This window comes from Felis catus, chromosome D3 (genome assembly GCF_018350175.1).
Source record: "Felis catus isolate Fca126 chromosome D3, F.catus_Fca126_mat1.0, whole genome shotgun sequence".
NCBI classification, from domain to species: Eukaryota; Metazoa; Chordata; class Mammalia; order Carnivora; family Felidae; genus Felis; species Felis catus.
This window is the reverse complement of record NC_058379.1, coordinates 72,637,649-72,650,312: the sequence shown is the minus strand read 5'-3', so window position 1 is coordinate 72,650,312 and position 12,664 is coordinate 72,637,649. Positions and strand designations below refer to the sequence as shown.

Here is a 12,664-nt window from a genome sequence, read left to right as displayed (position 1 = left end):
AAAATGTAAAATATCTTTTTAACATCTTTTTAATATTTATTACACAATGGTAACATTTGGGAAATATTGGGTCAAATGAAAGATATTGTTAAAATTAATCTCATTTATTTTTACATCTTTTAATGTGGCTTCTAGGAAATTTAAAATTATACATGTAGTTCATATTATATGTCTATAGGACAGTGCTGATCTAGATTATTTGCCCTGTGTCTCTATATCCTTTAATGTGTAATTTTACAGCTTTTTTTTTTAATGTTTATTTATTTTTGAGACAGAGAGAGACAGAGCATGAACGGGGGAGGGGCAGAGAGAGAGGGAGACACAGAATCGGAAGCAGGCTCCAGGCTCTGAGCCATCAGCCCAGAGCCTGACGCGGGGCTCGAACTCACGAACCGTGAGATCGTGACCTGAGCTGAAGTCAGACACTCAACCGACTGAGCCACCCAGGCGCCCCAAATTTTACTGCTTTTAATATTATACCTTTGGCTATCACTCCTTAGAATCAAACTTAAATGCATATTGGTTCATCTGACATTACAAGATGAGCTATAATACATAAATTTAGGAATCTGATCTGACTTGAGATACGGCCAACCAACCCTGAGACTAAACAAATATCGTACTAAACAGCCAAATCCTGAAAAATAGTGCAATGATTCCTATAAATTTGAATCTTTTTAAAGCATACAAAAAGGTATGTTAATCATATAACATACTTCTGCCAAACATTCACACACATACACATATTCAGTAGTTTCCAAGTAGTTAAAATATCTTATTGTTTGCAGTACCGAAAACAATAAAGTTAAAAAAAAATTGTACATTCAAATGAGATGATTCTAACCTGTTATTTCATCTTTTTTCCCCCTTTCACTGTGATTTTTCAAGGCACATAGGTCAGTTTTTTGCTCTCCTTTCAAATGCTTTCCCTTGAATTATATTCAGAAACACTCCAGAGTTTTCTAAATTTCTGCTTTTAGGTAGCATCTTTTCAAATCTCCCTTACAATGCATTTGGGGAGAACTGTTTTGCTCTCTCAAAATTTAGATTTTTGGTCTCCATTGATTTTCTTTCTGAGTTTTCTAATGTGATCACTTTTTAGCTTTTTCGTCTAGCTACAAACTTTTCCTCTCAAATAACTAAATAAAGTCACACATTCTGTAGTCATCTGCTTGTGTTTTTAAGATTGCTTTTTGAGTACAGCAGTAGTCACTGCTTCACCTGATGCAGCATAAATTTCAAGGATGGCCTTACATTGGCTGGATCCTCTGTTGCTTTGTGGCTTTCCTCAGATACTTCAGGAGCTGTTGGCACAGATACAGGAAGCAAAGGAGATCTTGCCTTACCAGCCAACCCAAGAGAGGCTGTTTTAACATGAGTCTTGGGAAGAGCAGGCCCTGAAATAGAAAACACAGAGTGATGAAAGTAATGTATAAAACATTCTTGGGAAAAATCTCTCAAGTGTGTAAGCCAATTCCAGTGGGTTGGCATTGATTCTAGGTTATTGTTCATTCTGTAGTATAGAGATGGATTATGACACAATAAATGGGCTCATTTTATTTCTATTGAATGGAAGACAAATTCTGATTAGGTCTCTTCAGATGAATCTTCACCAGTCATATGTAATTTCAAGTGGATTCCAAATCATGCTGTGAAAAGGTTGCCTGGGCATTCCAGACTGTTCATCACACCCTACAAAGTGTCAGTGGAACTCATTTGGTGCCGGTCTCAGCTTTGGGCCAGAAAGCCCTGTGTTAGCCTGCCTAAATGAAGCCTAAATTGTTGAACAGTACCGAGGATATTTGTGCAATTAAAAGGTATGGTCACTCCTGGTCTCCAAAGAGTATTAGATGTTATAGTAAAACAAAATCCTTCATGGCTAAACTGATAGAATCTCATTATTAATTCTCTTTTGGGGGGAAAGAAGTTATTCTGTCCTTACCAGTATAGTTTCTCTCAATAAAAGAAATTCTAATGTTCATGAAAATCATTTGTGGGAACTGCTGAGTTTCTACTAGATGACATTTCTGTTATGAACAATGGCTATCTTTTCTTGCGGGATCTGAAGTTTGCCTTATAAATCCTGCTTAGCTTATAGCAGTGATATAATTTGTCCTTAGAGCCTAAAAGTTTTATGAAGGCTTACTGAATCAGCTAGTATACCTCACATACCTAAGGACTTTGTCATTCTTAGCTTTGTAACCAAAACCTCAGCATAGAAGGTATTGAATTAAACCATGGAAAGAAGTTTGCCCAAGTTCTCTTGTATCATCAATAATGACATTTGAGTTCTAATGATCCTAACAGTGTACTAATGCAAAATCTGGGGGGAAATTTTTTGTTTTGATCATACTTTGGTACACATAATTCTAGTTAATAAAACTCAGAGGTTATTCTACAAAGAAACAGTGCACATTTGCTTATTGGGAAAAAATAATGCAAACAGTCTAATAGGCCAGCAGTTGTGTATATGCTAGACAAAATAGCATGATAAATCATAACAAAGAACCTTTTCTCATCCCTTCATCTTTATATGGCTTGACATGAATTCCTTCATACTTGTTTTCTTTCACTCTTAAACTTCAGGGATCAAAAGTTTGCAGTTGGAGTGATTTATCACTAGAGGGTGATCTTAAGTTTTTGGTAGCTCAGATGAAAAGAAGTACAGAGACAGGAGTATGAATCATTTTCTTTAAGAGAGAATATAATATTAACTGAATGTCTACTAAACTCTAGACCTATGCTAAGTACTTTGTCATTTTAGGCAAAATAACATAGTGGGGAGAATTTGGGATTTATCAGTCTAATCTACATTCAGATCCTAGAAAGCTCAGCTGTGTACTAGCCACGTAATCCCTTGGTTAACTGACTTAACTTTCCTTGCCTGTTTAGTCTTCTGTAAAAGGGGAATGATAATTTGTGAGGATTAAATAAGATGAGGTAATTAAAGTGGTTGGTGCCTATAACTTGTTCAAAGAGGGCAACCTATTATTAATATTTAATTTTCAAAACAATTCTACCAAATTCCATCATTGTCAGTTCATATATGAGAATGCCAAAGTGGAGAGAAATTAACTTACCCAAGCTCACACATTTAGAAAAGGGCAGGCAGAGGAAAGGTTTGTACCAAGATATAACTAACTCCACTGAACAAATTAAGGTTCTGTCATTAATGTGTTGATCTAGCCTATCCAATATAACTAACTTGAGGGTAGAAACTATTTATTGTATTATGGTTTCTCATGGTTGAATTGAGTTTTAACATAAAGGGGCAAACAAAATTCTAATAAACCTCTGCATGAATTTAAACTACTTTTATTACAATTCTATTTAAATATATATAAACATAACACATGGCATAGCTTTTATAAATTTGTAGTTCTTATACTGTGCTATTAAACCAAAACACATTTATTTTTTTTATTTAAAAAAATTTTTTTTAATATTTATTTACTTTTGAGACAGAGAGAGACAGAGCATGAACAGGGGAGGGGCAGAGAGAGAGGGAGACACAGAATCTGAAGCAGGCTCCAGGCTCTGAGCGGTCAGCACAGAGCCCGACATGGGGCTCGAACCCACGGACCATGAGATCGTGACCTGAGCTGAAGTCGGATGCTTAACCGACCGAGCCGCCCAGGCGCCCCATAAACCAAAACACATTTAAAATCAAATAGCAAAGTCCTATAAAAATAGCACAATTTAAAGTTACATCATTTATTTAATATGACGGATGAGGTAGTTTGGATAAAACAAAACAGCCATATAAATGTGGTACTGACCGCTATGTCAAAAGTCATTTTGGATTTGTCTTATATGCTCAGTTTTCACTACCAATTTCCTCTCGTTGAACAAGAGGCAAACCTTCTTTCTTCTGCGGAATGTAATGCCAGCTAGTCTCCATTGGATATGAACAAAATATTTGTATATTAAACCTACCTCTTTCATTTTTCTCTTTAGACTATGACTATAAATGCAGTGTTCTTGGAGCCAACTTAGTTGTAAACTCAAAGGCAGGAACTAAAACCCCTGGCAAAGTGATGCTATAAAATGGCTCTCCAGATGCTCCAATATGTGTGGTTGACATTAATATTGTAGATAGTTAAGTGAAAGCACAAAGTTTAAAGAGGAATTTTCATAGAGAGCTGGTAAACCTTGAGAAGGTAGCTATTGAACCCCTACTTTGAGTTACAGTTTCTGGATTATGTTTATCTTCCCTTCTAGAATGTTCACCATGCTTTGCTTAAATCTGAGTTTAGCTTTATTGCCACAGAAAGCTGCTTCTCTTAGAACATTCCACGAGCCACCTCTTCCTTCCCTATATTTAATAGAGTAGGTGCACTTTAAAAACTAACACGGATTTCTGTACATATCCTTATTTACCTTTTATTTTTATCTCTAATTTTGACTTAGGTTTTCTTGATTATGAAATCTACTTATTTATTTTTAACTTTTAGCTTTAAAATTTTTAATAAACTATATGTCTGAAAAATTTACACTTCAACTCTTAAACATATGCAGTGTGTGTCTAATGCATATTGGAAATCAATTCACTTTAACATAGATATCTGCAAAGAGAATGACACAAGAAAAAGTCAGTAACAAAAGCACAGCTTATTGTGTAGGAAATTCAAACAAGCTGTGCCTGTTTCATCCTAGGAAAGATACAAGAATAAAGATTTTCAGAATTTATTAGATTGTTCTATAGAATTCCCTAATATTTATTTGAGTACTTTTTTTTGTTTTGGTAGTTTTGCATGTGGGGAAATTATAGTTCTCACTATAAAAGTATATTTTGATGGTGTATTTTCTGCCCTGGATCTTAAACACTTGGGGAGATCCACAGTGTATTATACTGCATCTAAAATACTTATATTACAATATGATGCAAGTATGCCTAAAGAGTACCATAATTCAGACCTATTATAAAGATCATTATAATAATTGATTTTCTCTAGTGTCCAGGCAACAGTTATACATTCAGAACCTACTGAGTGTTGAACAATATACAAGACACTGCATTTTACAAAAGGAACCAAAGACATTGTTTCAGCTTCAAAGACCACACAGAGTGTTTAAACCTCAAGTGACTGCCTTTTCTCAAGTAATATTCACAGATTCAAAGAAATTCAGAATGCTGGCCGCTTGAGGGCTCTTGGAGTTTATCTAGTGACCTTCCCTTTATTTTGCTGAACAGAACACTGAGGTCCCTGGGGATCAAAAGATCAAGGTTGAATTAAATTCCATGAAATTCCAGTATAGGTGAAGAATCTGAACCCTTGTTTAGAGTTCATTGTTAATAGGGTGTGTCTGATGTAGTTTATGGCCTTAAATATTTTTCTTTCCCTTTCCTGGATGGGAATTAAGAAAAGAGTATAAGGGATATTTCTCAGGAGAGATTTTCCAGTATCCAAAAAGACAACTTGGGTCCCAAAACTGCCCTTAGGAAAGGGGAGCAGATATCGTAAAACAAAGACTCCTATGAAAACATGCTATATTTGAAAGCGGATGCTCATGTTCTTACATGTGCACTAGCTCTGTTGCTATGTTATATTTGCATTTGGATAGATTCAGCATTTTCTACTCTGAACCACCGCTGTTTTAAGCCTGGACACTGGTGAAACTTGGGTCCTCACAAGCTCACCAAGTTGAACCTCTTCCCTTACATACTCGTAGTTCACCATGTGTTACAGGTTTCTGTCTGGATTTTCTAGTGTGCATCCTTATCCTTCCACAGGGCCATGAGACATGCCTTTAATCCTTTACCTTGTGGCTTACTCCAATGGTTAAATTCTGAATTCATTTTCTACACCATTCAAACCAAACATCTTTATATGAAATCACCAGTCTCATGGCATCAACTGTGTTCAAGTGAGAAAGCGGCGTAATCATTTAGCATTTGTAGTAGAAAGTGATGGCTGGGAGCTCAGTCCAATCTGAAGAGGACACTGGGAGCCATCTTGCTGCTTCTTACCTACTGAGGAATTCCAGTTGTTGAGGGATCATTCCTTCATACTGAAGCTTCCTAGATTTCAGTAACGGGGGGGGGGGGTGTCGCCACACTTCCTCCATTGTGGTTTGGCCTTTTCTACACTGCCCTCAGAAACCAGTTTAAAAGCCAGCTTTGTTCTTGCAGCCCTGGTCCCCCCTATTTTCTATGTACTCATTCTTCACCCTCGGCTGCCTTTGCTGTATCCGGGGGTATTCGGACACACTGAAAGAGAACCACAATCCTACTCTCCCAAAGAACTCATGGAAACAGTAGCAATTAGAGAAACCATTTACATTAGGGTATTGAACTTCTGTTCTTCAATGTTGAGAATGACAGAATTTTTTAAAAAAATTTTTAAATGTTTTACTTATTTTTGAGACAGGGAGAGACAGAGCATGAACAGGGGAGGGTCAGAGAGAGGGAGACACAGAATCGGAAACAGGCTCCAGGCTCTGAGCTGTCAGCACAGAGCCCGACATGGGGCTCGAACCCACGGACCGCGAGATCATGACCTGAGCCGAAGTCGGCCGCTTAACTGATTGAGCCACCCATGCGCCCCGAGAAATGACAGAATTTTTGATAGCTTTTCCTACTTTTTGTAGATCTAGGGAGTGACCAGAAGAAAGACAAAAATTAAAAGAATTCTTTCTATGGCTCTCAGCTAGTAATCTAATATAACCTTAACCTGGTAGTCAAGATTCTCTGTGATCACTCCCAAATATGAAGGATGACTTTCAGATGTGAACAAGAAACCCATGTCACTTTCAGAGAGGATGTGAACAAAGCTGAGGGGGGCAGAAGTGATAAGAGGGCTGGCACTGGTGCTCTGAAGAATTGTCTCCCTACAGACTGGCCTCTGAGAGATGAGAGGTTCCCAATCCTGAAGACCAACCTGGTCTTCATGACAAAAGGTTTCTGATTTCTTGTATGACTTACTTTTTTTCTTCTCATGAGAGCAAAATATGTATGATCTATACAATAAATTCCCAAAACAGAATGTGTGTTCAAAGAAATAAATATTGAAATTGAGTCCTAACTTGGGACTTAGGAGTCCCAATTGTATAGTTTTGTGACTGTGGCTCCACAGCCTACTCTTTTGGTCTCAATTTCTTTGTTATCTATAAAGGTCTAACGATCTAATCTTTAAGCGATTAACTAAAAAGTATACAAGGAAGGAGAACACAGCTGTTCTACCTATACTTAACTTTACATTTGGATTTCTTTGCTCTCCATAAGATTCAGGAAGCATCAGTTAATCCAAGGTAAAAAATGAATCCAAAGAAATCTCTGGCAAGTATATCCTTAAAATTCAATTACAATAATGTAGGAGTTGAACTGGTGCCTTCCACAAGAAAATGTTCTATTATTTTCTCTTAAAATTATTAATGAGAAACCATAACAATTCTGGTTGTTTCGCTGTTTTATTTCAAATTAACAATGGACAATTCAACTAAAAATAGGCAATGTTAAATTACTGTGAGTTTACATTACCCATGATTAATTGAAAAATTTAAATTTACAAATGCTCAATCTGAAACCACTATAGATTTCCCCCTACCCAGGGTGCATGTTGAAGAAGTGTTTCAGGCGACCCTTAGGTAGAACACATGATGCTGATGTGCTAAATAAATGGGCCTACAACGATATACAACTAATTAAGTAAGCACTGCTTTGGTTTTAATGTTACTTTCCTCAGCAGGACCCACTAAGGGGATAAAATACAAATGAAGCTGAAGATCTCAGATGGGCCAGCCGTGTGCATCAGGTGTAGATAAGCAGCCTCAGCAGGAATTTACTGTTTTAAGCTTTATTGTCACAGTACAGTTATTAAACATTTCATTTGCTCATTAGGTACATAATGTATGACTGCCAGGTGCAAACTCCTGCTAGCATCTTTCTGCAGAGGGTTCTCCCAACTCAAATGATTCTTGGTGAGAAATGTGAAATTAGGCTGCAGCAGGAATGGAGTGAGCAGAGTCCCATGAGTCAAATCAGAGGCCAGTGGGGAGCATGATTTTGATTTCAATATTAATTTTCACATCTTTGCCTACTTTTTCCCATTTTCTCTCTCATTTTCCACTTCCTCACCCTTAAGAATACAGATAAAATGGGTAGTTTTGAAGAGGCTTGGGTTCACATCTCCACTTGGTTTCTGACCATTCTGTGATGCCTGACAAATGAAATGGCCTGTCTTGGTCTAGTTTCTATGTGAACCATAATTTCATTCTCACATATATTTACTATTAAATAACTACTTTGTTCTTTGGGGGAAAATGGACGTATCATACAGTCACACACACATCTCACATGCAAAGAGCTTTTGAGGCTTTGGAAGAAATAAGAAACATGTACACAGGAAATGTGTAATATTCTCTAGCTTTTCATGTTGACAATATATTGAACAAAAAGTGAGTGGCTGTATTAATCTTGATACAATAGCCTCAGGCATTCCTCCTGAGTGATCGAATTTCAAGCATGTAAGCTTTGGCATCAGTCTTAAAGCATTTAGTCTACCATGTGTATTCTATTTTAAAGGTGAGAAACATACCTAAAAGTCACTTCTGGGGACAGAAGCTTTGTGCTCTTCTAACCTTCTCCTCTCTCTTGAAAAATAAGGGAAACACCGAGGGTGTGTTAATGAGGTGCTTCTGCCCACCTCTCTACCCCTTTGTAACCCTCCCCTCGCCCACGTAAGTTGCGAAGGAGGGGCTACTGTGAATAACAAGTAAGGTGGCTTTCATTGAGCTACCTCTCTGTGGAAGGTGAGAGGGTGGGACTAATATGCTAATGGTCACTTCTCAAGTTCTTAAACATGCCTGTGCTCTGACTCCTAATTCTTTGGCCTTGAACTTTCTGAAGGCTGCATTCTTTAAGCAAAGAAGGAAAGGCCCTAACTTCAGCAGGGCAAGTAGGTCTCTACTGTCTGTTGTAGCTCACAGCTCATGGGTCCCATAGTACTGCAGCCAGGGAGGGAGGAAGAAGTCTCCCAGCCACTACTACCCAGTTATTCCAGAGTTATTACATGATTTGCTAGGATCCCTGATTTCCATTTGGTTATCAGCAGCTTTTTTGTCTATTATATCCATGAACTGGAACCCAGAGAAAGAAAGGGTAAAACTCAGGGGCCCTCTCCCTGTCCCAGAGGTACATAAGCTCCAGTAACACATCTTCGCCTACATCGTCTTATATACTCTTTAAAAATAGGCCTTTTAAATAATATCTTCATTACTCATGTCTTGGAGGTGGGAAAGTCAAAGTTCAAAGAAGATAAGGGACTTGCTCAAAGCTATTCAACTGGTAAGTGGGAGTTGACTACTATATTCTTAAAGTGTATGCTTTTTCTTAGACAAAAAGAAAAAATAAAATTCTACAAAGTACGCTTTGAAGAAAAGCAGAGTGAAGTGGACAAGAGATTGTTATGCTGGAAAGAGAAGGAGAGTGTGGGCAGGAGAAGAAGAGAGAGAAGACAAGTTACGGTGTGAAATGGTGGTGGTGGTGGTGATGGAGAGAGTAGCAGAAGGAATAAATCAGCATATTCCTGCTCTCTTCCCTATCTTGATCCCAGTTAGACTCATTTCCAGCTAAGGAGTGAAACAGTGTGAACATAAACATCATAACATCATATAACTGAAATCTCCTGATGCCTTGGAGAAGAATCATAAATGTGGTTTATTATTAAGTAGATAGTTTGAGTTTGCCTTTGTTTGAATAATGCAAGGGTGAAAAATGTCTTCAAATATCTTTCCTCTTTTGTACTCCTTTTTCCTTTTGGGATGCCACTCCCCTACACACTGCCCCTATACCCTTCTTCCTGGATACCCAAAATGAAACACCAAGAGCCATCATACAGCACTACATCCTTCCCCATAAGAGAAAATGATCCAATAATTTAACTACTGACAAACTGTTAGTAGCTTATCATCTTTCCCTTCTTGGGTTTATTTATATTTTTTACAGTTAAATATTAGGAAGGACAACATTTTGGATGCTTTTATTTTACTAACGAGTTTTCTTTCACCATTTCACCAGGGTAGAAGAGATGCTCTTGCTTCCTAGGAAATCCCTCAAATCTGATGTTGATATTTTTCTGTCTTCTTTTTTCTCTAGGTGACAGGTGTCTAACTTATGCTTGAAGTACTAAATAATAATCCAACAGGTATGTTAATTCCTTCTCTGAGGTAATACCAAGATCTAATAGCCCCAATTAAGAAGACATGCTTTCTTAGTTCTACCTATTTGTGTTCTGTTGCACATTGGAATCTAAGTCCTGAATTCACGGGGCCAACAGTAACTGAAGAAAATAGCAAAGTTTCCAAAATACTGGAGGGAAGAAAGTGATCAACTGTGTTGAAGACATGAGTTAAATATTGTCCCAGATGGCTCTGAATCCATTAAAAACCCTGTATACAAGGGAGGTGTTTATTTTACATTTATAATGGGTAAGGGAGAGCTTTACAGAAGGATTTAAAGGGATCTAGAAATAGTGGTTCTATAAAGTTTATGTTGGAAAATAGTTACTAAGGATGAATAAGAAGCCCTCAAGGACAAAAACACTATCTAATGTGTCTTGTGTCCTTAGGACCTACAGCAGTGCCTAATCAATACAGAGTAGAGCTGACATCATACTTTGTGGAATTTATTCCTGGAAACAAGCTAACAATAAGCAGAGGAGGCTGTAGAGATTCTGCACTCATAATTCAGTTTGTTTCTGCTTCTTCTTGATTTAGGTACATTCTAGAATAAGAAAGGTTTCAGGAAAATCATCAATGATCATGAGAAATGAATTCACCAGAACACTTCTAGATCTCCCCCTTTCTTTTGATGCTTTTCTGAGGTTTCCTGATCACTTATTAACAAGAGAGAAACTACAAAATCAAAACTAAACACCTGAGTTGTTTATTGGCAGGCTCCCACAACTCAAGTTATATAGGTCTACTCTGACTTCCTATGTTATTTTGCATATAATGCCCAAGTCAAGAGGCCTCTCAGTTACTTTCCTGGATATTTCAGATCATTTTTAGATAGTTTGCTATTAAAGGGATATTTGTAGCTTCCTCCCAAATTGATTGTTTATTTTTTTCTAACTTTTTCTAACTCTATTTTCAAGAAGAAACAACAGGTTTGAGCTCTTTGTTTATGTCAATTCATCAATTCAGATAGTTTATGCTCATAGGAGAAAAATTGTCAATTATATTGTTTATGAAAAATAGGTTTAAAAACCTTTCTGTATTACCTCATTTTTGCTATTCTAGTGATCAAACTTCAGAGAATCCACATTTTGAATTCATAAAGAAATAAGTGACTCTGCATAAAATTTCCATATGGTTTCATGAAAACCTCAGAAAAATGCAGAAACAATGCAGAAATCCAGACATCAGTCTCATACAACTTTTATAATTATGTACTCTGTGGGGAATGCCATCATTCTAAATTCATCTGCATTAGTATGCAATAGATTAAATTTCTGGTATATTTCACATGATGTATAAATAGAATGATTTTTACTCTCCAAAAATCAATTTATTTTGTAAATATTGGAAATATCTCCTTTTATAAAGACAATTAGCCATAGAGGATTCTGTTTTTATAGTATAACCTTGATTATTCAGAACAAGATTTCTTAATATCCTGTAATACTTGATTTTTAAAATCTGGTTTTGTTCTTTAATAGAAGTCACCAAATCTCTCTTTGTCTCTGTCTCTGTCTCTCTGCCTCTCTGTCTCTCTGCCTCTCTGCCTCTCTGCCTCTCTGTCTCTCTGTCTCTCTCTCACACACACACCCATACACACACACACACACACACACACACACACACACACACACACACAAATGGATATCTAGACACTGTGACCATAAATATAACTTCCAGATTACGTTTTGGGGTTAGTGAACTATCATATTAACCCAATCTCTTCCAACTTTTACAAGTATACCTCTCAGACTGGCCAAAGCACAACATGAATAGTATTCATGTCACAAGAACATTTTAAAACCTTAGAGAAACTTAGTTAATGAGGTGATCATATAAGTCAATGATCATATAATTTAAAAATATTTTCAACTGTCATAGTTAAACACCATCACTGCTTCCACCCAAAAGAACATGTGTGCCATTAAGGAAACCAGCTTAAGTGAGCATTTCCATTTTCTCCATCAAGAAATCAACTTCTTTTCTGCATTTTGCTGCCATATTTTTAGGGGTGGTCTATCTTGCACATTACCTATTTATTTATTCACCATGGCTCTCTCAGACATCTGGCTTTTGACCTCACCAATCTATAGAAATGTCAGATATAAAGGTCATAAATACTATCATAATTTTTCAGCCTAATAGGTATCTTGCCTTGTAAACCTTTCTACAGGATTTGTTGGTATTATGTTTTCTCAGTTCTAAGATTCATAGAAATATTCCTGAAACAAGGATACTTCTTACAATTGATTCTGTACAAATACTATAGTTTTTATTTTTTCCCTTATGATTATACAATCAAATCAATGGAATACTCCAAACACAATAGCATCTTATACACCTGCTGAAGTATTTAGGGGTAAAGTGAATGGATGTCTGCAATGTCCTTTGAAATGCATCAAAAATTAAGGTGGATGGATAGATATATAAGAGGAAAAAATAGAAAAAAAACATGTTAATGATAGAATCTAGGTAGTGGGTGTAG

At 36.8% G+C, this 12,664-nt stretch overlaps 1 protein-coding gene across 4 annotated transcripts in view; it reads right to left on the bottom strand.

Moving 5' to 3' along the window:
* The window catches only part of DCC (DCC netrin 1 receptor), a 1,150,608-nt gene that overhangs the window by 6,735 nt on the left and 1,131,209 nt on the right, over positions 1 to 12,664 (bottom strand). For all 4 annotated transcript variants that reach the window (XM_045042312.1, XM_045042313.1, XM_019815281.3 and 1 more), the window contains one exon: positions 1,255 to 1,397. In XM_045042312.1, the coding sequence (XP_044898247.1) occupies positions 1,255 to 1,397 (143 nt within the window). The remainder of the gene's footprint in view (positions 1 to 1,254; positions 1,398 to 12,664) is intronic.